We start from the raw sequence: 27,251 nt of genomic DNA, 5'->3' as shown, positions 1-27,251 counted from the left end.
ACTGTGTGTTGGGAATAAAAAACAGAACAAAACCTCAGCCAAGTCTCCAGAGAACTAAGAAAAGATTAATTAATCATCCAGTACTCTGATTGTCTACATAAATCAAACTAAATGCAAGATCTTGGTACAAGTGAAAATGATTTAAAATGCCTGTTTACTTGATTGCTCAACAAGTATTCTGGTACTACTTGCACATGCTGCATTTCTTCAATGGTGTTCATATCTTGAGCTAAGTCAGAAATTTCTGGTCCTATCTATCAGCATCGTAGCCAGATCCCCTTGATGTGCGGGCCAGGAAGAAAAAGCCAACTGTAATCACGGTAAAGTTCAATAGGTCCCTCCTGTGCCTGTCAGAAGCTTTCTACAAACTAGACGCTCAGCCCGCAATATCTTATATGCCTCTTTCATTAAGTCACTGATCATCAACAACATCTGCACCTTGCACCTCTTAACAGTATCTCACATTAGCACTCCTTCCTTTGGAATGTCTGGGCTGTGTAGAATCACAAACCATCTTGGTTAAGCCAAACACAAGTGCTTTTGTATTCAAATAATTTACAAGAGAAGCAACCCTGCTATGGAATGAACAGTTCTTCCATACAACTGGTGCAAGACTAACATTTCCAGGCCTTCCCTAAAAGGAAGACACTAGTAGCTCTCCTAGAGAAGAAATGAGAAAAACAAAAGCTTTGAACTATTTTTGTGAAGTCTACAGATGAATCAATTCTGAACTATGTATGTTACTCAGCAAGACAAAGCATGGAATACTCATCTTGATGGAAGCAGCACGTAACAGTTATCTTGCATTACTGCCAGCTCTTTAGATATACTATGGAAAGGTAGAAGGGCAGCCAGTGAAGTAGTCCTCCACTACTTGATTCAGGAGCAGCAGCTTCTTCCAATACTTTGTTTATGGAAAGAATAGCACCATGCTGCTGGGATCCTGCATAGTTCTAACTCTTTACTAACTGAGAAAGGGTAGCCAGCTGGTAGGCAAGAAACTTCCTCCCAGACAGTTTTAGACAAGCATTCAAAAGGGGACTAGAATTAGCAATTGTTTCTGAGCACTAATAGATCTGAAATACTGTGCATATTTCTCTCTATATATGAGGAAGCTATCCAACTATATTCCTTATATTCAACTATAAGTAACAGCAAATATAAATAATGGTTTCTCAAAATACTTTGTTAGCAAATACGTAAATATGAACATTAAACATCTGTTTATCTAAAATACCTGTAGGAGGAAGTAGCGTCTCCACTTCTAAGTCTTAATTATTATACTTCAATGGCTTTTTTTGTCCCATACCCTACCTTGCCACTGTTAACCATCTCCTTTCTCCCACCTCAACCCTCCCCACAAGAAACCTGCAGCTATGCCTTTTAGTATATGCACAGTGCAACCTGAAATGAAATCCAGCCACAGCTAGCAAATTAGTATTGAACGCTTCTTACAAGATAATTCTTAACACTGAACTCTTTATTTATTAGTAAGTTACTCTGCTGTTAAAAGCTGTGATAAAACAAACCTGTGACAGAGCAGAGAACAGTCAGGTAGTTGCAAAATCTTCTGTCAAGTTTCTTTGGTAGAAATGTGTTTCAGGCATGCTTGAGAAACTCCAGTATCAGATACTCTGAGATTAATATTTGCTCACTGGAGGGACAAGGATGGTTCCAACTGGAAAAGTTTTGTTTGTTTTTAATTTCAAGATTAAAAACAGTATGTCACGTTAAATAAAAGTTTGCTTATGTCAGGTTGCTGAAGATGTTCAGGTAATCTGCACTCTAACTGCAGCTCCCCCTTCCTATTTAGATACTGAAGACAGCCAGTTTGACACATTATTATTGGAAAAAATTATATTTTGGAAGAACTCACTACAGAAGGTGACAGAATTCCAAAAATCAAATTACATGAAAATATACATCGCAATTTTCTTTGTACATTAGGTGAGGAAACTCTGAAGTAGAAGGCAAAGAATATGAAGGGCCACAGAAGAGAGAAAAGGGATAAGGAGAAAACTATTTTTGATACCAAACCCAGAAGTTAGTCATTTGAAAGCCTACAGATGCGCATGCTTGAATTCAACCTTGAGATAAAACAAGTCTCCCTCACACACCCCACCCCACAAACAGGCAATGCAAAAAGGCAAAAAAAAAAAAAAAAGTCACCCATAAAAAAAAGCAGCTCATCCCATCTTGGACTAACTTAGTCAATTCAACTTCCAAATGAAAACACTCAAGTCCCTGGAAAGGGAAAAATCCAGCAGGCTGCTCAAGGGTGCTCCATGGCCAGTTTATTGCTATACCCAATTCAAGAAGCATGTGCAATTGGGTTTCTTATTAAAAAAAAGAGGGTTGAAGGAAAAAAGAGCACCTTTGAGACTACAAAGGTCATCATAAAAGAAGACACAAGTAATTGATAGCAAATCCCTTCAGGTTTAATTAGGAAAATTTTATGTTCTGATGAGGGAATAAAAGGGAGCACATTTCCAAAAAACAAAAGAGATACTAAACTTCAATAAGCAAGAGATTTTAATTAAGCCTCAGTGGGTCAAAGGAAAATTAAAGTGGAAAAAAGACTTTAATCCTAATTGGTTTTAGTCTGACATGCTTCACAAGTTGTTGTTTGTAGTTTCGATTTTTTTAAACTGATAGGAAACAATGAATAGGGAAAGAAAAACCTGCTAAAATCTTTAGAATTTACACGATTCTATTCCTAACTACAGACAGCATTATTTGGTACAATGTGTATTTGTGGATGTACATGAACAGTATATATATTATCCGGATCATGTTGTGCTATGTACACATCTTTACAATTCTTCCTGAAGGTTAAAGCAGTTCATTAGATTTCAAAATGCGTAATCATCTTGTGTTGGCACTTGTTAGGCTCTTGTCAGCATTGATAACTGGCATGTTTTATTGCAGCCCAGTTCCAGCCAGTGTTTGCCAACTTGTAACAACAGAAGTCCAGCAATAGGTGGGTAGAGTGCAGGAAAAAAACAGTGCCATGTTTCTCAATTGGAGACCTACAAAGAAATCACAATTATTAGAATAAAAGCACTCACGATCCTTACTTAGTTTTAAAACTTCAGTGTTTCAAACTCAAGGAAGATACTTATTACTTATTCAAGAAGTCTACCTACCTCTATACAGAAGATGCATACATCCAAAAGCATCACCTGAGAAAGACTCGAGTTAGGTTCAGCATACTGTGCGACTCAGCCCAACTATCAGACTTTCAGGCTCCTGTCACTTGCGTTGCTTGTGAAGTTCATAGTGTGTAAGGGTTTGATTATTCACACAAAACTAAACACCTGTAGGTTTTTCATCGAAGCTTCCGTGCACCACTTACTGTGAAGGATGGATGCTGCTTTGACAGCGAAGTACAGTACAAAGTGGCACAGCAGTGCTTCATTAAGCAGCAAGCAGTGTTTGAAGCCAGCTACAAAGCCCCTTCTCATCCAATTCATCATCCACAGCTTACTTAGGAGTCACCAGGATTTAGAAAAAACTTTTGCCTTCCAAAAAAGTACTACGACTGATTTCTTAGTATTTGTCATAAGCATTGTTTCACTATAGCCAAGTTTAACATGGCAACAGAGTTAAGGTTAATTCAGGATATTCTGGAGTATTGCTCACTTATTCCTTAAGGAAGAACTGCCAGTTACATTACAAACTATTACACTGTGGTTCAGGGCAGTTGTATAAGCCATTCAATTCCTTTGCCTAGTCTTTTGACAGAATTATGAACTTCTCATGCTTTCTCTATTCTGGAGAGAGTTCAGTTCAATCAAAGCATTTCTTCACAGGATGCTGCAGTACTACTTTGTCACAGAGCACATACACACCCTGACTCCTCCCAGAAACAGTACTACCAAGAGTGTAAAGCAAGCAAATATTTCCTATGCAACTTTGGTGAAGAAAAACCGTGAGCAGTGGGAACATCTGACAAGATTTTCTAGTTGTCCAGACAGCACAACCCTTCCGCACGACACACAGTACCGTATTCCCCCCCAACCCCAGCTTTGTATGGACACTTTAGTGTTACATGTTTTTGGGCTTTCCCAGCAAAATGGGTTAGAATAGTTTACTTGCCAAGCCAACCATTAAGAAAGGGCAGCTTCAACATGAAGTTCTGTTTTGCTTTGAAAAAGCAAGAGTGGAAAATTAGCTGGTTGAATTTTCTGGCGTACCATGGTTAAAGTAACCAAAGGCCATGTATTTAAAGGCCACATTTTAATACAGCATTTTCTATGAGTATTTATTGTTTAAAAAAAAAAAAAAAAACATCGAATATGGGATTGTTCAAATTACAGTAAGCATCTGGAATCAGGAATTCATTTTATCAGGGTGAAAGAGTGTAAATACCACATCAGCTACTCTGACATGAAAAGTTAAACAGGTTCTCAGATACGCTAGTTCAGTTTTCAAGCAGAATCTTTTTCTGAAGCTATTCCTAAAGCTTCCCCAGTGAAAAAGTCATTCTGGGGCTGCTGAAGAGAATACCACTTTTCTTTATATAATCTATGGCTAATATCTCAACTTAATTATTTCTGATATACTAGCAGACTTTGTTAAAAAAAAAAAAAAAAAAAAAAAGCCCCATAGATACCTGAAACAATCTTATCTGAATAGTTCCTAACAATGGCAATGAAAGCGTAGTTAAAACAAGCGACACACCACCAATATCTGCAAGAGAAGTGCCACATACATGCATATAAACTTAAGGTAGCAATACAGGATGTTTTTAATATTTAAAAAAAAAAAATGTTCTTCACAATAACAAACATGAAGGAATGAGTATTCCTTTCTAGTACAACACTAGTAATCCCTAAGTCCTATTAGGGAAGCAAGATGAATACTGCTAAAGGGAATCGCAACTTCTCTAGTACTCTTGTATTTATCCTATTCAGAAGTTCCCCAATCTAGGCAGAAGGGCTGTTACTGCACTAGAAAGTTTAAGCAGTGCTTTAACTATGAAGTCATTTGGCTGCACACAGCCAAAGAACTCCACTAAGACCAAGCAGCTGAGAAGATTTTTTTCCTTTCTGAGAAAAAACTGAACTCAGCAACACTTAGAAAATCCTCAACTCAGGTAAACTAACTCTTCTTCAAAAGGATACTTACCCTGAAAAAAGTGAAGCTACTAGCTGCTGAATAAGTGTCACTCAAAAGCAGTTTCTTGGCTTTTTCTTACACAGCGGGCAACTTTTCTTTTAAATTCTCCATTTCTGTCTTCTCTCCATTCTTTCTGTAATTGAATAGACAGCTTTCAGATGTCAGTGCTATAACCATATACAAGCTCTAGGAAGAATCTTGGTGTTTGTTTTCAGACATTTACCATCTAGTCAACACCTAAGTTTGCTTACAATCATTGAGCTATTCACTAAATAACATTCAGGGCTTGAACACTTGCTCTGGGTTTTCATGCAAGTTGCTCACAAGACAGTGAAGATTTAGTCTCCCCCCCCCCCCCTTGGCCTTTAGGCATTCCCCAAGACTAACCTAGTAGCTACCAGCATTTTGAAATGTCTGGGCTGAAATCCATTTATTTCAGCCTGACAAGCAGAAGCAGACTGCAGACCACAAGCTATTGTTACAGGTTGTAGGAACTGGCTTGAACTGCAGTGATGAACAAAGGCATACAGCTACTGTAGAGCCGGTAGTTCCGCAATTTTTAGGACAGTCCAACTCTCTACATCTAGCTAGTACACTCCAGGATAGAAGTACAGAAGTCACAGTATTCAGAAGAGGCACAACAGTATCCTTAGAAAGAAAAAACTCCTAGTTGGCTGCAGCTGCACAGTATCATCTCCACGAGGAAGACCTTAACAGAATACTCAGCATACCTACGGAGATGGTCCCTGGGACATGTACTTGATTTCAGAACTACACAGATTAAGAACAAAGATGAACGTGAAGATAGGCAAGAGATAAGTCTGAACGCAGAGATGTGCAAACCATAGCATCACTAAAACCTCACAGGAAGAAGTGCAGTCACTCGAAGCTATTTTGTGTCAGCTTCACCAAGCACTCAGTTGAAAGCATGGAGTTAGCACACAGTGACACCCAGGTTGACATCTTGTGTGCTGCCTTACAGTTCAGCAAGGAAGTGACAGGAAGTATTTTATGAAATACAGGGTTCTTCAGAAGTGGTTTTTTTTTTTTTTTAAATAAATAATCAACATTCTTATGGGGCTGGAGAAAAAAAAAAACAAATCACACTTTCTTCCTTCTGAGGTAACCTGGCAGGCAACACCTTTCCACCCCCTGCATGGGGTGAAGGCACATGCAAGAGAAAACTGGGATAACTGGTACATCCCAACATGAACCACCTCCACGCTCACCTAACCAGTTAACATCTTGGAAAGGCCAGCGTGTTTTATCTTTCCAAAGAAAGCAGAAACAAGGCCACTAATTAGTTTGTTCTCCATTTTCAGTAATTAATCCTGAAGCATGTGGTTCCTTGGATGGGGACACAGGACAGCTTACACAAGAGTTCTTAAGGCCAAGAAAAGCTTTGAATTTGTGCTTTCCCAGCTTCAGGCTCTTGGTATTTTGTTTTCCTACCCTTTATTTGTAGTTCTATGAGGCAAGTGTTCAGTATTAAGTTAAGTTCCCAATTTGACAACGCTCTCCAGAACTCTCATTTCAGGTTACAAACTAGTTCCATCTGCTTCTCACAGCATGTACTCAGGTTCCCGTCCCTCACTTTCCCCACCCCAAGAGAGTATTCCAACCCACATTTTTCAGTTTTCCAGGAAGCGGCTATTTCCCCTGCTCTTTACTGCCATGACCTGCCTGTAAACACCTCATTTTCTAGATTCACTGAAGATGAGAAGTTAAGGAGAGCAAAATAACTTTTAGTAACTGCCAAATGCTGTTGCTGCAGTAAACTAGAAGACTCCTTGATAAACAGATTGGAAAAGAGGACGTGAGCCATCAAGTCTTTGCTACCCTGATGAGGATGTTCTGGTTAACATGGAGGGGATGCAATCTGCAGTCCAGCAAGAGATGCTAAGCTGCTGAAGCAGCACACTAAATTTAAAAGTTACTTAACATCTTACAGTCAGAAAAAGAGTTACTAGCATCCAAAGTTATATCAGTCATTCCTTGGTACTGTTGTCAGTCTGAGATGGGTTCTGTTCTTTCAGGCTAGGGTAAAAAAGTTGTTTCCTTAAGGCATTTTCAATCTTTACCCTTAGGTTGGACCAACTTACCAGCCAGTAAACAAATGAGACAAATTAAAAAAAAAGATAGCTCTCACATACAAAGTTGCTCCTGAGGCAGCTGATAGAGTGGGTTATAGTATAGAAAGACTTAAAAACAAAACTTATGATGCCAGTTGGTGATAAGTATAGGTAGAAGCACAAGCTTTCTCCAGCCTTAGGTCACCTACATTCAACACACAGCAGTTTGTAAGCTGAGGAATTCTAATGGTACTTTTAGCATTTCATTAATAACTCGCTCCTTCCAGTGCTCTCAGGTATGCCAGCAGAAAACATCCGCGTGTCCTGGGTATTTGTTTCCACGAGTGTTGTGAGAAGGGGAGGTCCAACACAAAAGAATATTAAATGTGGAAATTCTTCACTACAGTTTCTGGTGGCTTTGTTTTTCCTTACCCCATTAAGTTTGTTTTACATAAGACTGTTCACAAGATTTTTCAGCAAAGCTCAACCACCTCTGGAAATGCTAACAGCATAGCAGATGAAAGGCTTCTAGAAACTAAACTCCTGCCCACCTTAGGAAGGAAAAGCTAACTTGATGGAGGAAGTTAACATGCTTCTAGAAAACTTTGCGTCTTCCAATTGTTATCTCCCTTTCCTTACTCTTCCAGTTAAACCTGGAACTTCTCTTTTGCAACCACATTGCATGCATTAGTCATTTTTGTACTGCAATTCAAGAGTAATTCAAAGGAAAGTAAGTATGTTACCATCTCTCAGATGAATGGGGCCAGAAGTCTGTTCTCCCACTTCCCCCAGAACTGAGCATTTTCCCCTCCCCACCACAGTTATTAGTCTGATTGCTGTTCTGCTATAAAAGCGGCTCTTCTAGAGATCCGATAGCCATGTTTATACACCCACGCAGCACAGGCCATGCTCCAGAAACATTGTGCTTGCTGCACGCAACTCCTGCATCAAACACTTCTGACAGGATCCTCACTGCAGATTCACCCCAGCCTCTGACTATAAATTGTGCCCTTCTCCCTTGCTCAGGCATTCAAATCTGGGAGAAGACCAGACTTAAAGGCTGGATGCTCAGTGAGGCCTTCAAGTACTTTCTCTAGCAGACCTGCACAGACAAACCTACAGCTTTACTCCATGTTCAGGTAACACTGTTTTAAAGAGGTGAATACAAAAAAAAAATCACAACAAAATTATACTAAGGTACTCCCACTGAATTTTCTCCTTCCCTTCAAAGTGAGTTACTTAAGCCATTAATAGATTCATTAAGACAAAATGTTGCTAGTTTACACAAGTAATGTATTACAAACAAAAACAGGTTCTAGAATATGTCTATTTCCACAGCTAAACTTAACAGCACTTGTAACACATATATAACCAGACAGGATTTTATAGCCAGCTTCCAAAGCAGCCAAGGCTTATTCAAATACATCTGTGCTCAAGTTATTTACTACAAGTAACTGCATTACTGCATAGGGGAAATCAAACCACTGCCTATGAAGCTTGACAGCATCTCTCCCTTGCATTCTCTAAGACATTTACCAGGGCTAGCTGGAAATTCTATTTCACAATGAGTGCTTTTCGCAACAAAAAGGTAGCCTTAGTCCATGCTGTACAAAGTTCACCTGAAAAATTATTGTACTGTTTGTCAAAGTAGAAGCAAAACACTATCTCAAGTTTGTTTCTACACTAAAGACAATTTGCAGGCTAAGAAAAAAAAAATAATCTTACCGCTGCATCAACATTAGCAGGAGAATCGCCATTGGGATCTGCCAGCATAGAAATTACACTAATCATTATAGTTTCCACTGTGTGAATAGGAAGCCAGCGTTCCTCAGGTTTTTCATAGCCATATTTGTCTTCTCCAGGCTCATGAAGAATTGAAATGCAGACATCACCATTCTTGTCAACTACAAAATAGAACAAGGCATACTTCAGTAATGAACAACAAGCTGGCATTTCTTCAGGATACTTATGGAACCGTTAACCTTCACTCCAGCTAGTCTAAAAACATGTTGGTGAAATAAAGTTTATAAAAAGGAAAGTAATTATATGTTACAGCGCTCAATCTCTAAGAAACAAGGCTTGGTTGAAGTCTTACTATGCCTAGACTTTTGGGGGAGGAGGCAATACATGGGTGGGAAGAAATTATTTTTTAACACCAGGCTAACAACTCTCAAAACTAATTTAACTAGGCTTCCACTGCAGGTCTTTTTTTTCTTTCCTGTTAAAGTTTAACAAATCAGAGGATGACTTCTTCCACGGCATAAGCATCAGCTGCATACTACTGCTGTGTATTGGAATATCACTTAAGTTGCTAGAATCACAAACCACTGGCAAGTACTCTGACATTTCCAGAGCTGAAACTGACACAGCACCAACATACTCACATTCCCTTATGACAGGAGCACTGTGCTGGTCTCCTCCCAGCTTTCAACATCTACATCTCCACCAGTGACTTAAAAACCTAAAAAACATTCCTACTTCCCAGTAAAAACCCTCTTCCAGTTTATTTCACCTTCCCATCTATGTCCAGCAGAGTAGAAATAAAAGAAACCTTAGGAAGAGCCATCTTTGGAGGGACTAAGAGATGCAGTTATTTCCTTTCACGCTTCACTGAAGGAGGACAACCTTGGGCCTTCTACACTGAACTGTCAAATTGGTAATACAGTAAACATGAAGCACTTGAAGGTATAACAGAAGGCAGGTATAGAAGTTAACACTCTCCTCAGACCAGAGCTTTGCACTTAAGTATATACATGTAAAAAAAAATCATAAAAGTTATCTAGAATCCAATAAGCTATTGAAAGATACTCTAGGAGCAGTCTTTCAGAGCAGCACTATTAAAAACTCTGCCATGTTTAGTTATTGCTGTCTTCACATAAGAAAGATGTAAATATTTTAATACTTCTAACACAAACAAAATTGTATTCATTTGTCTTGCTCATATTTTCATTCTTAATTACAAAAAGCTGGAACTTTGACATTGCTTACCATTCGGATGCCAGATTTCTGTGATGAACTTCATTTTTGGTGGCCTCAGTGGATAGTCTTTTGGAAAAGTAAGATGAGCCTTGAAAACACCACCTTCACTGGGGAATCAAAAATATCTTAGTAGAGTTTCTTGTAAATTTAAGCTGATGGCTGGAACTTACTGATGCACCAAAAGCTCTACATTTACCCCTCATGCAGCTTAGCATGTTGTTAATTAACAGTACCAACATTCACATAGGCAATGCAAGGAGTTTCTAGACTGAGAAGATCCTTTCACAAGATACTGCCAGTTCCCCAACATTTTTTTTTTTTTTTTTTTTTAAGAGCTAGAATGATGTTCCATAGGGAAAAAAATGACAGGGAATTCACTACCTAGAATTACAACTCACATTTTTCCTCCCAGCACATTTGTTAACAACAAAAAATATTGCCAATAACTCTCAAGTACAGCCCCACAGGTATCTGTTTATATTCTTCCTTTAAACGCCTCTGTCTTAATCTCCCAGTATCAGCCTCAGTGAAAAGTTACAGAAAGCTTTATAGTTCGTGTCTACCAGTAATACCTTTTCAATACTCATCTAAATGGACTCAGGCATAACAGCGAAGTCTTCAACATTACATTTACCCACTAAACTGGAGAACAATAAATGAGACATCCAGTTTTTATGTGGGAGTTGCATAAAGTCAGGTCCACATTTAACTGAAATAACAGTTTAAGTAGCTAGGTTTCAATACCCAGAAATACTCCTTTCTGAGAAAAGTGAATCCTGTATTCAAAGGAAGTCTTACAGATGGAATACTCAGCAAATATAATCATTTCTTGTAACTGACGTTTGTTATGAAGTTTGAAGTTGCAGAGGCAGAGGTTACAAAACTAGAACATAACCTCCAAAGAAGGTGGCATGAGATATGCAGTATGACAAAGCTACTCGTCAACAGCCACTCCCATGAGAATTGGAGTAAGAAAGAGCTGTTGTGTGCATCTGGTTTTCTCTATTCATAATGGAGTAGAAGCCTGCATCCAGAGCTCACAGGCTACTGAGAAAATAAGTTTTAACCACCAACAATAAAAGAACATGCATAATTCTAGCAGGTCTCAAGAAACAACACTATATCTAAATGACTTGGCTCTTAAAAGAGCACAGCTGAGGGGATCTGAACCCACAACACTCATTTTTAACAAGTTTCAGGAATGCAAATTACAAAAAATTATTACTCTTCCTAGGAAGGGTAAGAATTCCAGAAACACCAGATATTTTAACATCCATACTAGGCAAGATAAAGGGAAGTTAAATTACATTTGTTGACAGCCCCAAACCAATTAAATTCTACATTTCACAATGAAAGGAGTTCGTCCTTCCCTTCTTAAAGGAGCAGATAATAAATCCAGGCTGTAAACCAGGCTGTACCTGGTTGCCCTTCATCAACAACATATAAATAAAGTTGTACCTGGTCTGTAATGTATATCCAATTGAGTTGTCAATCAAGAGAGACCAGTACCATTTTTAGCAATATTTCTTATAAAGGAGCCTCTATCAGTAGCATCATGCACTAAATCTAAAGTCTACTTTTCTTGAGTTTACAACAACAACAAAAAAAAAGTGACTAAGGACTGGAGCAGAAGAGAGCTTGCTATCTAACAAACCTCAAAATGAGCTCAGCACCTTACTAAAGTGGGGAAAAAATGCTACTGCAATTTTAAACATATAAGGAAAAGGTCAATTAAAAGCAATATGTCTTTACTGACAGTATTTATAAAGTGGCCATGAGAATATAACGTAGCCACTACAACACTGTTCAAAAAGAGGTCAACACAAGTTGGAGAATTCCTCTCATGCAAGACTTGAGAATCACAATGTAGCGAGCTTGAGAAGCCAAAGCAATTTGATTGTTGTGCTTAACTACTTACTCAGAAGCCTGCAGACAAAGGTATACAATGATTTGATGTTGGAACTAAAATTGACCTCGAGTAAATGCCACTAAAAGGCTTTCTGTATCAGTAATTTACCACTGGAACAGCTTAATAAAGAAGAACAGAGTTCATCTTCGAGAGCTACACTTTAAGCTGACCTTTTCAGGGCATAAAATCTTTTCCCAGGAGCTAGAATAAATGATCATATGCAACCTCTGAGAAAAAAAGTTATTCTCTCAATTAGTCAGAGGTTTGGTTTTTTTGTTGTTTGTTTTCTAAAGAGCTACCACACTACATGTGCCAGAGTGCTTCAGATACATATATATATAGATAGATAAATAGATAGCTGGACAAATGCAGCAAACTCAAGTCCAGCAAAGAAGTTACAGTGTGAAGTGCACACATTTTTGTGCAAGTGTCCATTAAAGAATCTTGCCCTTCAGAGCAAGGATAAAGATTCAAGCTTTTTGAAGCCTACCATGCAAAGTTTGCCTACAACACAAATCTGATCAGCGTTAAAGTACTCTAGGTCACATTGGGAAATTCTCCTTCAGCAAACAGTGATCGCTGTACGGGTTGACCCATCTCAAACTGCGAGGACTTGAGGCTTGTTCTGTGGCCTGCTGCAGTTTCCCAACTGCATCCTTCTCAAATATTTTCCTACAGTGGCCATCACGAAGTTGGAATGGTTTGAAGTTGTGCTATCAGCTAAGCTAGAGCCTCACAGCAGTGACAGCAAGCAGATTACACCTGCCTTACTGCAATGTGTAGAAACCAAGCTGCCCCTAAGCATAACCTATCCTCTCTCTTTTCCATACAAGTGCACAATAGGATCAGTGCTGCAGCTTCCCAGGGGAGCAAAGAGGTTTAGAACTTCACAGCAAATTCAGCTATTTACAATACTTTACTAGCAACTGAACAGCATTACCTAACTTAGGAAGATGTAGGTCATCTCTACTTAGACCAAGCTAGAACTAGCAAATAAGAGTTCTACTTAAGTTTCTATATAAGTAGCAGTACTTACTATAGTGTATCTGGAGGACCAATAATAAGGACTTCCCATCGATAAAGATCATTGTCATCTATTAAGCCCGCTGAAAAGCCTTCCACTGGATTTTTGTTGAGCTCTGTGTAGGAAAAAGAATTTAAGAGTGACTTTAGGTGCCTATTGTATGTATTCGCTGGTTTTGCTCATGCCTCTATAGGTGACCAAAAAAACCCCATGACTTTCAGCGACCTGGTGTCTACTGACGGATTTATGATCTGGATGAGTATCCTCAACTCCCTGCCACGTACAGCTGCGTGCTGCCAGAGTGGAGACCCAGCCTGACGCACACCACCAGCTGAGTGCATCAGGAGCAGGATGACCAAGCTGTACTCAGCACCTTCAGACATGTTCTCCTAAACTATCTGCCACCAGGTGTGCATGCAAATGAAGAAATCCACACATTTGCTACTAGTTAAAGAGCCACACTATTTCACAAGAACCCTGAGGAGCCAGATTAAACTCAAGTGTATTTTTAGGTCTAGAAAAATGTTAACAGAAGAAAAGAGTCACACATATTCTTTATTTAAAACTAACATCCTACATCCCTTTAATGATTCTTTTCAGATTCTGAAAAGATTTGAGATATGTGCCCAGTGCATTTTGGAGATAATAATTTACTGAATTCTGAACTATTAGAAGTGAGCCTAGAAGTTGAGCTTGTTATGTTTTTTGTTTCTTTGTTTCACAGTTTTATCCACTAGTGACAAGCACAACAGGATTCTAAGTTTGTAAGCCACTTCGTATAGTTACAGCCAGATCGGAAGTTATCTGGAAATAGCTATGCAGAAGTCAGGCCTGGATACAAACTCTACCAACTGTGCTCAGCCTGCTCCAGTAAAAGCACAAGATCTAGGAAGAAACACCTTAAATGAGTACTGCCTAAAGAGGGAAGTTGGGGTAGGGAAAAGAACGTCTCAGCTGATTGCTGCAGGTCAGACACCAATTTAAATCCCAAGTGGTGCCAAATTTAAGATCTTGATACAGCATTTCCGACAGTGCAAACTCGTGATGGATGGATCTTTGGTATTTAGAATAGGGCAGGGGGAGAAGAAATTACTCATTCAACTGGTCTGTCTTCCATATAGCATCAGGGGTTGTTTTGTTTTACAGCTGCTACTGCAGGCATTAAATCCTGCCAGGCATCACACAGCCCCCACTAGTTACAGGTCACTGTTTCCCCCCCAGTACATTCCTTCTATGTCAAATCTATAGCAACAGCTGTATTTTGTGTTGGTTTCTAGGTATCAGACTGGAGTTTAGGGCACCCTGTAAAGCCCTCAGGTACACAGAGAAGAACCTCAAGTGAGAGCTTTGTACCTTTATGGAAAGGAGGCTACCATTACATCCAAACCCAGTTGTCCATAAGGTTGCAGTCAATGTTTGCTCCAATTAAGAATTAAACTATTCAAAGAACCATTAAAAAAAGACACAATAATCAATTCAAGCTCTATACAGATAAGTAAGTCCAAACACTAAGAGCTCTCAGCTCATATGAAGGATCAAGATCCTGAGGAGGTGGATAGCAGGAATATTGACTTCACTCAGCCACTGGTAACTCAGAGTCAAGTTTATCCACACAGATGAGTCAGTGCTAAAATCCCAAGAAATGTTTCATTTCTTGGCAGTATGTTGGAAGGGCTTTTCTTAGAACCTACACAGCAGTGGTTCAGTCAACAGATGAAGTCAAACATTCGCTCTGAGTTACAGCACAGAACAGACTGAGGTGTTGAACCACATCATATTTTCATTAAACAATGCCTAAAACAAAGGTAATACCACAGGCTGCCTAATTGAGATGCAAGTTTCAAAAACCCAAACCTATAGCACAACCACACCTCTGCTAAGCAGGCCGGTTCTCACCCTCCAAGATCTCAGTTGAAACAACTGCATAAGCTTGAATAACAATCACATCCAATTTTAGGTTAAAGGGACAGAACGAATAAGCCTGTCACGTGGAGCCAGAAGCAGATGCTGCAAGAGCAAGCCCACCCCTCCCCAGAAATCCTGTGCTTCACCAGTCCCTTACCACCTCCCTGCTACAGACATGCCTTCAGCACCAGATATTAAATGATCTATGACATTAATATTTGAACGTGATCTGCTTTTGCTCATGGGGTTTTATTAGAAGTTGTCTATTGTTTGTGCAAAAAGAAAGGATTTGTCCTGACACCTCTGTTCAGGATGCTGAAGTTGCCCACTAGGGTATGGGTAGTGTGATGTAGGAAAATCATCCAGCATAACTACAGGAGCCAACAGAAAGTGCAAATGTTAGGTTTCAGTATTGCATCCTAAGACTTTCAAATTTGAAAGCAAGCCTCCAAAACAAGTTCCCTCATTTCTACATCTCCAGAGAGAGAAATCAGTTTATGGCAACTTTCCTGTGTAAACTGCTAACGTTGAGCTGTTTCCATTTAGCTTCCTTACTGGTTGCCAGTTATCACTTGTCAGTGATAACGCTGAACAAAAAGTTAAAAGTGGAAAATTAAGGATGCTTCTGAATGCTGAAGTATTCAGCATGCCACACTATTTTAAAGTCCAGCAGCTACATCTTCTCTTCTTTCTTGATTTGTGCTACTTCCATTTCTTTTTATATCTGTCTCAGCCTCCAGATAACAGCTTTTTTAATCCTTAGCTCCTTTGAAGCATTTTTCACATACTTGTTCCCAATGAAAGCCAGCTCTTGCATTCTGACTCATACTGAAGACCTTGCAGCACTGTATTGCAAGAGATCTTGTGAGAAGGAGTAAGATTGCTGGATACCAACTGTTGTAACGCAGGAACCTGTAAGCTGTATGAGAGGGACAGCCATTGACAAATACCCTCAGTGGCAGTGATTAGGAAAATCTGCTTAGGGGATGTCACCTATAAAGCAAATTGTGCTGTTACTTCTTTTACTGGAGATGGCATCAGTCTCTGCTTGCAAGAAATAATCCTGTTCTCTTTTCTCTGTAGCAATAGCAAAGCATGGTGTAAATAGTTACTGCACAAACGCTTTAACGTGAGGGAGAACAATGGCCATAAGCTCAAGCACCTTCTCCACTAGAGGCACTTGGTATCACCACAGGCAAGTTAGGCAGTCTGCATGGAAAAGCTAATTTTATGCTAAACAGAACATCCACCAACGGCTAGTGAGAAGACAAAAAAAGGAAAGCTCAGCCAAGTTCTGCACTGGGATGTGAAAATCATCGTCCCTGGTTGTTTTACTGTGGACAGTTACAAGCTGCTACTCATTAAAGCTTGTGAACACCGAAGCCTTGTTTAATTATTTTTCCTGGACAGAGCCACCGCTGCGTATCAGAAGAGGTAGGAACACCTCTCTCCCCATGAGCTGAGGCTCACAAAGCAGCAAAATCTTTTCCCCAATCCACGTACCCTCAGCACAGCTCACACAAGGATGTGAGGAGCAGAGACTCCAGGCTGCGGCAGGCTGCTGCCAGGCGGAGCGGTGACACTGACACTGCTCCCGGAGCAGACACCTGTTCCGTCTGTCACTTCCCACCACCCCCGGCACTTAACTGCTTGTGGACTGAACGGGAGGGAGCTTTCCCAGACAAACCCGTGGACGGCGAGCAAAGGATTCGCTTCCCTCCTCCTGCCAGGCAGAGGGAAGCAGCGCTTGGTGCAGGTCCTCTGCAGAGCCCCGCTGGAGAGCAGGGCTGGGCTCTAAGTCCTGGAAAAGCCGAGAAGCCAGACACCTACAGAGAACTGCGTCCCTCCAGGTTATTTTTTGGACACAATATTTCTCTGCAATACCTTTATTTAACTGGAGACATCTTGCATTTTTTCAGTATAAATCCATGTGCACTAACACATCCCCATCACACCCATGCTCAAATTCCAGTGCAGGTTACTTGCTGCTATGCACTGTACACTACTGTTTAGTATTTAGTCCAAAATGACCTGCATTTCTAATAGTTTAATGTAACAGAAACTTTCCTTCCCAGTGGAAAATTTCTTACATTCCCTCTAGAAGCACCCTCAGGTAGAGTCCTCAGCAGCTCGAGCCGCAGCTGACAGCCAGCACACACCAGCCTGGGCAGCTGCCAGGCAGCAACGCGCAGGGAGAAGAATCCCGTGGCTGCTCATAAATCAGGCTGTCGGTTCCTTGAGTCCCAGTCCTGAATCAATACCTGTTTTGGGAGACGCCGGCAGGCCCATGACAGAGTTGTTTAAGTCCAGAAGAGGCTTTAATGCCCAGCGCCTGGCTTCCCACACCGCCTGCCAGCACCCCGGTGCTCCTGCAGTGGTTTAGCTCCGAACCAGATCCCATCGCCCTAAGCTGGAGCCGATGCCATACCTTACCCCGTGCTGCCAGCGTGTGTTCAGTTTACACCAAGCTACTGATATTTCCACACGCTAAAACTGCATTTATTGAAACCAGGAGACTTTTAGAAATCCAAAAGCAACAGCGTCAACAGAAGTGACTAAGCAGAAAGAGCCCCGTGGCTGCAGGCAGCAGCTATGTGCGGCATCTCAGCGTTTCAGCCTGACGCTCCGGCTGCCAACCGCTGCACACCAACACCGCCGAGGTTAAGTTACACCACCGAACAAAGCTTGCAGAAGTACAAGCTTCTACAGTATTTTTAAACAGCAGCCTCTTCAGCGAGCTGCACAGTGGTTGAGGTTTGTGCTGCCAGGGGACTGAGTCCAAAGCAGGAACAAAATGAGGACAGCCCAAGTCCCAGCTGAGGCTGCTGGAGAAGCCATCGCCCTGACCCGCAGCCAGTCCCTGCTCAGGCAGGTATGGGCTGTACCAGAGACATACATTTGCTACAGATTAGGCTTGGTTTTTCTTGGGTGCCTTCTGCGAGTCCAGGAGCTTCTAAAAACAGCTGGTGATCCTGAACCCCCTCCTTCCAGGCTCCTCTCCTCCATACCCCACACTGTGATTTCCATGAACCGAGGTCAGGTAGGATTTCCAAGACTCTTCCTTCTGCCTACGTACGCAGCTGCAAGGCTTTGAATCTAGAAGATGAGTGCTGGATACTGCTGAAGTAACACGATCTCCTCATACAGACCTGCTCCCAGAGCTCTCCATATTATCTGCTTTCATCATGTTCGGTCTTGCTCCACGAGCTCATCCAAGAAGTTCAGTCAAAACATAGCACATGATGCACAGCATTCCTGCCTGCCACTCCAGCAGTGACAAACCAAGCAGTTAGGACAGAACAGTTTTGTTCTCAGAAGGACATTTTAATTTATTTTGCATCAAGACCGAAGCAGTAAATACAAACCTGCCCTAAGGAGAGATCTCTATCAACCAGTTCAGCAGCAACTCTAGATTTGGCTCTTAACTTCAGCCTGGCAACTGATTAGCAGCGCTCCACGTGCTATCCCCTGTTGAGGAGGGCAGCATCACACAGCCCTAGCTCTCCCCTGGGATCACAGAATTTGTCGGGAGGGTACATTTTTAGCATCAACATGCAAGCTGCTCAGGGCATCAGCCCAACGCAACGCTCCACAGCTGCAAATTGTGCTCCTCTTGCTGCCTCCTCAACTACACCTGCACAGCCTTCCAAGGATGTGCGCAGCAAAGCAGGTCTGGGAAGGAGGGAGGACAGAGTTGGAGGTTTCTTGTTTGTTTGTTGTTTGTTTGTTTGTTTTCAGCCCTAATAAACTTCCTAGCCAGGGCCACAGCTGACCAAAACCTCTGAATTTCCAAGTACTGTTTAAGGCTTTGAAACATGCTTCTGGAATAAAGACTCTCAGCAGTAAATGTATAACCAGTGTTCAAATTACAATGAATACTCATTTCGGTAGAAATTGAAAAACAAACCATTTCCTCAAGAGCCCCTGTGACTAGACTGCTTGAAGCAGGCTTTTCTATTCCAGTCACACCAGAACCCAGCAGTTACCTCAGCCGGGTTAATACCGAGGTTGAACAAGCCTCTAAGAGCAAGGTCTGAGCTTTGGGCAGGAGGGAGGATGGGAAGAACAGGGAGTCAACAGGAGTGGAAGAAGCTTGATTCTCAGGGTCAGTCTTGAAAAGAAGCGGGTTTTTCACCAGAACACATTCAGCAGGTTTGCCTAGAGTCAGTCACAGCATGGGGCCACATTCACCCACTGTACTCAGTAATAACTGAAGTGCCACCCTCATCCTGCCCTTAGTGTGCACTCTGAAGAGTCACAGAAGTACGAGGTGGGTACACGCACATTTGAGATGCTCCCTCAGCAGCACTCACTAGAGACCTCATCAGGATAAGGAGTTCAAGACTCCAGTTATCTCATCCCAAAGCAGATGTCAGAAACAGGTCAGATGAATCATGTTCCACAATTGCTTATTTCTCTCGCAAACAAAGGAGCCTCAAGAGCTTCAGATGTCTACCGCATACACTGCTAGAATTCTGCAAGGCAACTGTCATCCTACATCTCACTCGTTCGTATAGTTGACGAGTTTGCCATGGATAGTAAGAAAATTTTATTAAGCAGCTGTTTACAAACTACTGACAGCCTAAAGATACAAAAAAAATCCATCTAAGTGTCTTCTGAACAACCCTCACATGCATCAGTTATGGAACAGCACTGCTGAGCAGAGTGAAGAGCTCTAGGATGCGGGTTTACATCCAGGAATAAAACACAATTCTATGGAGTGTAATAGAAAGGCTGCAGCACAGCACTGCCATAGGGAGATGCTGACACGTGAAGAGTTCAGAAACCTTCATCACATGTGTAAGCTGGTGTACAAACCAAGGACACGCTTCCAGTTTGTTTTCTTCTCTCACTCATATGGATAACAGGTTTGCATCTGAATTTGAATTACGTTACTATTCCGAATTGTTTAAGACACATGCCTTTAAGTGACTCTCGACAGCATCATCTTTTAGATCAGTACCAAGAGCAAGGCAACGAAAACGCCAGCCGGGTTGATGTACTAGGTGGTGTGATGACTGCATGAAAATGGGTTTCCCTTCACACGCATCACATATGGGAGGAGTGCATGGGAAAGCTTTAACAAAGGGCTTCTATCAGAGCCTTTACTATCGATCTAAACCAGAACAAGCGCTGCTAACATTCACCCCCACAACAGCAGTTATTTTTACAGAATCCTGTTTCGTTTAGATTGCTATACTTAGTGTTCTTACAGGGTCTGGATATCTGATCTCTGTTCCAGCTGATGTGCCTTGGACCTGACAGCAGGAAGGAGAAGAGAACTAAGTACAAACACTTACACTGGCAGGGTAGGTAGCCTAGAGCACAGACCTCCTAGATTCCGTACGCAACAGATCTTGCCAAGACCAGTCTAGTGACAGATAGCCACACACCCCTGAAAACTGAAGCACAAAGCAGGTGCAGCATGGTGATAGCACAGACCTGCAACGTGAAGCGTTACCAGATTCTGTTCCCAGACACTGGGACAAAAGTGAGACTGTGAGAGTTTCAAGAGCTACATGCCCTCCTTCCTCACCCAAAGCACCTGCTCTTCCTTCTCCAGGCATCTGACTTCACACACGTTTCAGTATTTGGTTAGTTCATACTTTCAGAACAGCAGCAGCCTTCCAGTTCAGAAGTTCTGCTTCATCAGAACCCAATCTTTACGCTGAAAAGAAACAGCTGCATTTTATTTTTTTTTAAATGCTTCCATCCCACTCTGCACCAATACTTAAAAGCTTACTTCTGCAGAATACCTCACATGCTTAAAGACCTTCATAAAACCCCCGCCTCGAAGGTGGCAAACAAAAACACCTGGATTAGAACAGAGATTACAGTAAGCACACTAGGGGAAGAAAATTTAGCAGAATGCCTATATGAGGCAAGCAAGTTTCATCTACGAAGTCCACTCATTCTCAAACTGCTTATAATAACAGGACTTCAGAAAAGAGTTGTGTACCAACCATGAAAGGGCACAAGTAATCCTATCTTAGTTGACTGTGCATGTGCTGTTCCAAGACTTGCATAAAAAAGTGGCATGAGATGCAGAAAAATCAAAGCAGAATCCATTATAGTCACAACATATTTTATTTGAGGACTACTTACTCTACTTGGTCCATCTCAATTCAATTTCTCTTAGACCAAAAAAAAGAGTAATCTATGGCAAGACAACCAATCTTTACAGTTTACATTTCTACAGCAGACAACTCATTGACACTGAAGTTGGAATTATTATCAACAGTTACACAAGGCAAGACATTTTTTGCAGGATTTGGACGATTTAATATCTCCAAATAAAAATCTTATCGATAAGTCAGGAATTCTAATTAAAGTATTTTATCAACAGGTATTATTTCCACTCCTTATTTTACAGCATCTCCAGTAGTACTCTCCCATTCCAGTATCCCCTAACAGAACAGAAATAAGTCACTTGACTGTCAGATCCAGATACGTCCACAGTGTGGTGCAAATTACAATGCCCCACCTGGGGGGAGCAGAGAAGGGAACAGAACTGTTTGCAGTCAGCTTGGTTCTTTCCCCAAAAGATTATTACTAAACTGACCTAACCAGAGCCAACTGGCTGTGACCACAGACAGCCCTTCAAGGGGCAACGTGCTGAAGCAGGTTGTTGCTGGTAGCTCATCTCATTTGCTCAAGTAGCTGGTTGAGTCATCAAGCCCCTCCATTTTGAGGTTTAGCTAGACCTCACTCTCTAAAACTGCCAGCATCCCTGGATTTTTTGCTGTTGTGACTGCAGTCAAAAAAAAGCACCGTTCAGCTTATTCATGCAGCAGGAGCATCTGAAAAAACAACATGTGTGGCTAGTAAAGTTTGCCACAAGTCACATCCATTGTGTTACTTGTGGTGCAACAGAAATTCAGGCTGCTCACACTGTTCAGACTGTAGTCACTGTAACAATGCTCGTCTTTTAGCAGTGATGTTATCTATAAAGCCAGTGACAGCGAGGTAGCTTTAATGCTTCAGCCACTTTCTTACAAGAAAACAGGATTATCTGCTACGAAGGGGGGGCCTACACTAGGAGAGTGTTAACATAATCAGTATGCACATGCTATATCTAAGCACCCCAAAAGCACGACAGCAATGAAGACTGATTCTCATCTAAAAATGAAACTTTTTTTTTAAACACAGCAGTCTTACAGAATTTAAGTGAAACTAGAGTTAAGATTCCAAGGTCCTGCAGGTGTAAAACTTAAGTAATATTCTGTGATATCATGAATAGTTATCACAGAAACAGACCTCTCCAAGGAAGCTAATATGAAGGTTAGCATCAACTTATTACTTTGAGTAAGTACCACTCAGATGGTATTATCTCATGGACTAACCTACTCTAAGGCAGAAAGTAGCCAGTATTCAACTGTAAACAAAGGCTTCTTGTACTACCAGCCAGCCAAGAGATACGCCATCTCAACTTCGATCTGTAAAACAATCTCAATTCTGTAATTCCCTCAGAATTTACTACTAAAATATTTTGAAGGAAACCCTGTGTAACTGCCAGAAATTCAGCTAGCCCAGTGTCATACCACAAGATTTTTCCACAACAGTAAAAAAACTGTTGAACTGCCACGTTAAGTATTTAATATAGTTTTCCAAGTTGTTAATTTTTAACTAGACGCTTTTGCTTTGAAATGAGTTATAAACACTTGAAACTGAAGTAATGCTGTGTTTCTCACGTTTGAGCAAGTTATTAGCATGATTTTTGGTATCCTAAGTTGGAGAATATATATACAGTACAGCAGAACTTTGGCCAATGAGGGCAAGGTTATTCCCCTGTTTTTCAACAAGCCGTGTTTGTGTCAGACTACTCGCACTTCTGGTTCCACTGTACACCGCTGATTTAACTGCATCCTCCCTACACAATCGTGCCAGATGAACTAGACAAGTCTGCCTACTCTGTGTCAGCAACAATTGTGCACAAAGATGGAACAAGAACATTTAGAGAAATGCCTCAGTCTACAAAACCCTTGGGCTCAACAGATCTGGAGACCTGAGAGCGTAAAGCTGCTCTTCTTTGTTCCATCTCTTTTTAAAGAGCTTGATGTGTTTGGACTGTAGGGAGAACACATTTTACCCCATTGCCTCCTAGGGGGATAAACTCTGCTGATCCAGTGTTATACTGATCTACATACCTGATCCTGCATGCCTGTCTGTCTGTCCATCATACCCCACCCCCCAAAGTTCAGAGGGGCTTCATGCTTTTAATTCCCCCTGCACCTTACCCATAAGAGGAATGGGTAGGCCACAGCTTCTCTTCCACAGCACTAGCGATCCAAAAATCAGGATTGAACATACATCTGCAAGAACATGTTTATTGAAGTTTAAGAGATTTCCAGAAGCTGCTAGAGCTTACAATTAAGTTGATTTGAGAAGAAAAAGACATTTAGCTTCACAGACATTCACACAGGAAAACCTCTAGGGCTCCATTCTTAGTGCCAGCACACTGCCTGCTTTTGGTAGTCAAAGATCCTGATTCAGCAGCTCCTTTGAGCACTTTTTAAAAAGCGCCCGAAGTTCCAGCTATCTTGATTTGAACTGTTCTTGTGCCTAGATGGTGGGCAAGCACACAGATACTGAAGCAGATACTAATTCCCTGGCAATGTGGCTATTACATTCACAGAGACACTGAAACTACTTAGTATAAAGAACCCACATCTAACTTTACTCCTACTTCATGACTGTTGCTGAATATCCCTTCTTAAGAGTGTTGTCAGCATCCAGAACATGCTGCTTATAAGGACAAGCACGTTGTCCATATGGTACATGGGTACCAGGTCCCTGCTCAAGTTACAAGGCTCTAGAGGAGCAAACAGTTTTTATACACTTACTGGAAAATCTTGGGACTACATTGCCACGTTTCCCTAATGCGCTCTGATAAAACCCTTGGCTTTAAGTCTCAGTGACAAAAAAAGGGCTCACCAGCTGACCTTCATTTTAACAGAGGCTTCAAGAACTAAATCAACTCATGGAAGTGCTATGTCACAGATTCCTAATTTCCCCATCATTTATTTATTTATTTATTTTTAAGACAAAGCATATGGACAGACAACAGTTCTGAGGACTACCGTTTTACCTTTCTTTCTCCGTTGGAGACTTTTTATTTTTTAACCTCTTAACATTGAGAATAACTATCTAGGGTCTCACCACCCATTAAATAAGTTCCATATTCCTCAACTGCTCCACAACTGCATGGGCTTCATGTCCACCCTTCCTCCACCTCCTGATGTCTTGCTCCAAGTCTAACAGCTCCAACCTCAGACCTCTTGTGGTTTGACTACAGCCGCCTTGATAAGCGAGTGATCTAGAGCTATTAAAACAAGTTTAGATCACATTAACTCACCTCCACTGCCAGTTCGCTGTCCTCCAAAACCCAACCACTAAGTACAACCCAATGACTCACCACACTTGATATAATGCAAAAGCTGCATGTAGCAGAAGGGCTGAAATACCAGCCCCGCCAGAAGAAAGAATACCACAGTGTTGATTTTTGTTTTGAGGTAGAACAAGCAGTGTGAGTGTAAACAAAGAGACACATTGGAGCAGCTGAGACTTGGAAGAAGACAGTCAGCAGTAGGGTAGGAAGATCAGACATCATGAAGCTCAGTCTCTGCATTGCGACTTCAAGTAGCCTGCCATCAGAAAAAGCAGTGTCAGAGTCTAGTTTCAGCTCAGTTCAGGTTATCAAATAAGGAAGAAACAGTTTTCATTCTCAGGTCAGTAACTCTTCCAGACAGGACTCTAGAAGAATTCAAGGCTCTCCTTCAACGCTCACCACAATCTCTTTTAACACTTGTTTCTTTTTTAAGAAAGTACATTAAGAAGAATACCAACAGCACTGACAGTACTTCAAACACAAAAACCCCACACAGGGTTGCACACCACACAAACAGCTACACTACTTGAGTCAGCACAGCTGAATCAGTAAGATGGCAACTGGAAAAGCTTACCAGCTTTTGCCATTACACACAAAACCTTCAGAAGGCAGCGAGAAGGATGGTTTGGGGGTTAACGGCAGTCTACCTAAGAGTGTGCAAGCCCACTTCCACATCCAACTGGCCCATACTTACAGATCATATACCTATTGTTATTGTCCCGTGCTTACAGCACGTACACCTCCTGTTATTGTCCTGTGCTTACAGAACTTACACCTCCTGTTACTGCCATATCTGACCACGTGGACACCTCACCCGATGCCAGCAGCTTGGGAGCCACTGAGACACTCAAGAAGTACGTGGCTACACTCCTGAACACGGGCACACATTAAGGTAAGCTTGTTTTTATGAAAAAGAACGTCATGTTAAAGGGATTAAAGAACTCCTGTGCTAGTGGCTGGCTATACTTCAGTTTTTTCTCACCCTTATTAGCACCGAGCACCACCGAAGGGAGCCGCTTACACAACTCTCCCCTCCCTCCCGCTGACAGGGCAGTAGGGGACCACAGGATCCGAAATGCCCACCCAAACCTCCCCTGACCCCCCCATGTCACCCCAAACCCTCCCTCTGGGCACATTTAGGCCGTGTTTGGGTGCACCCAGCAGCGTGGGCACGGCGGAGCCGTGAGGGGGGCGCCCGGAGGCGCCTCAGGGGCTGAGGTGGTGGTGGTGGAGGGGGGGGGAGGGGGGGCTCCCGGCCGCGTTTCTCTTTAAATCTGGCAGCGGGCGGCACATGGAGCCGCATTGTGCGTGCCGCGCATGCGCAGCGGGGCCGAGCCGAGCCGGGCCGAGGCCAACCGAGCCGGGCCGAGCCCAGCCGAACCCGGCCGAGTCCACCCGAACCCCCCTCGGCGGCGGCGCGGCCCGGCCACAAAGGGAGGGGGCTGGGGCCGCTCCCGGCCCTTCCCGGCCGCCGGCTCCTCCCCCCGCCGGCGCCTCCAACCCCACACGCACAGCGGGGGCAGCCCCGCTGCGGCCCCCCCCGGGCCTCCAACAAAGGGGGAAGCGCCGTGTGCCCCCCCCCCCTTCCCCCCCCCCCCAGCTCCCGTCCCGCCTCCCCGGGCGGCGGGGCACGGGGGGTGAGGGAGGGAGGACGGGGGCACCTCAGGTCCCCGCGGAAGGTGCGAAGGCCCCAAGTAGTGTTTCTGAGGGGGGTGGAAGAAGATAAATAAATAGATCAAGCACAACCACCAGCGCTCCCTTCCCCGCTGCGCTCCGGCAGCTGGCAAACCCCACCGAGACCCCCCTCCCGCACTCCCCCCCCACCCCCCACCCCTTGTCCCCTTCCTCCGCCAGGCTGAGGGGGGTAAAGGGGGGTCGGGGACCGAGCGGGGCCGTTGTGTGCCCCCTCCTCAGCCACCCCCCCGGGGCTGGGGACAGCGGAGGAGGCTCACACCCCCACACCCCCCTCACCCCCCGCCCTGCCGGCCACTCCGCACCCCTCCCCCCGGCCAGGCAGCTCCCCCTCCCCCCCTCGGCCTAGTTCCCTCAGCTCCCGGCTGGGCAGGGGGGCGGCGGGAGGGGGATTTGGGGGGGGCTCAGGGGGGCTCTCCCCCCTCACACCCGCCCCCTCCCGCCCCCCAAGCGCAGGCCCCTTCCCTCAGCGGCCGCTCTCCTCCTCACCCCCCCCCCACCACCTCCCGGGGCCGATCGCCTCTCGCCTCCGCCCGGTCTCCCCCCAGCCGCCGGCCTCTCCCCCCGGGCCGGTACCTGCCAGTTGCCTCCGCAGTAACAGGGCGGACTGGAGCTCCGTCATTCTCCCCCTCTCCGCCCGGGGAGGGAGTCCCGGGGACGGCGCGGCTCCCGGTGCTGCGAGCGCCCGAGGAGGCGGCGAGTGGCCCTCAGCCCGCCCGCACGGCGCCCCCCGGGGGTCTGGCTCGGCGCCGGCCGCCGCCACAGCACGCAGGGTCCCTGCCAGGGGCGAGCGGCCGTGGCTCCGAGCCGCCCTCCTCCTCCTCCCCCCGCCCGCCAGGAATTTCGCTGCACTCCGGGCCGCGGCGCGCAGGCGCACTCCACGCCGCCGCCGGCCCTTCCGCGCCGCCATCTTGAGAGGGGAGAAGCGGGCGGGGAGGCGGGGCGAGCCTGGCTTCGGCCGCCATCTTGAGAAGGTCACTTTTCTCTATCTCACTCTCTTTCTTTTTTTTTTTTTTTTTTCCTTCTTTTTTTCTTCCCCTTCTTTAAAGCCCTAGCCTGCAGGTAAGAAGGGAGCCTGCTGAGGAGGACTTGCGTCTGGTGGGGCTTTGAGAGGTGTTCTCCGGCCGCTTTCTTGGCTGCCTCGCTGAGGGCAGGGGGGCT

At 43.5% G+C, this 27,251-nt stretch overlaps 2 protein-coding genes across 4 annotated transcripts in view; one reads left to right on the top strand and one right to left on the bottom strand.

The window, feature by feature from the left end:
* Positions 1–1,839: 1,839 nt before the first annotated feature.
* On the bottom strand, positions 1,840–27,015 carry UBE2G1 (ubiquitin conjugating enzyme E2 G1). The gene is given in 9 exon segments (XM_084492939.1): positions 1,840–3,029; positions 5,131–5,254; positions 8,919–9,097; positions 10,182–10,279; positions 13,118–13,220; positions 26,667–26,724; positions 26,727–26,798; positions 26,801–26,901; positions 26,904–27,015. Coding segments are annotated over 8 exon segments (795 nt in total). The 5' UTR covers positions 27,001–27,015; the 3' UTR covers positions 1,840–3,029; positions 5,131–5,167.
* The window catches only part of LOC311421246 (protein spinster homolog 3-like), a 44,141-nt gene continuing 43,854 nt past the window's right edge, over positions 26,965–27,251 (top strand). For all 3 annotated transcript variants that reach the window (XR_014684765.1, XM_084492931.1, XM_084492933.1), the window contains exon 1: positions 26,965–27,064. The gene's annotated coding sequence lies outside the window, so the exon portion shown is untranslated. The remainder of the gene's footprint in view (positions 27,065–27,251) is intronic.

This window comes from Aythya ferina, assembly GCF_964211825.1.
Source record: "Aythya ferina genome assembly, chromosome: 19".
In the NCBI taxonomy this organism is placed as follows: Eukaryota; Metazoa; Chordata; class Aves; order Anseriformes; family Anatidae; genus Aythya; species Aythya ferina.
The sequence above is the reverse complement of the archived record's forward strand: the minus strand, read 5'-3'. Positions and strand labels throughout refer to the sequence as shown.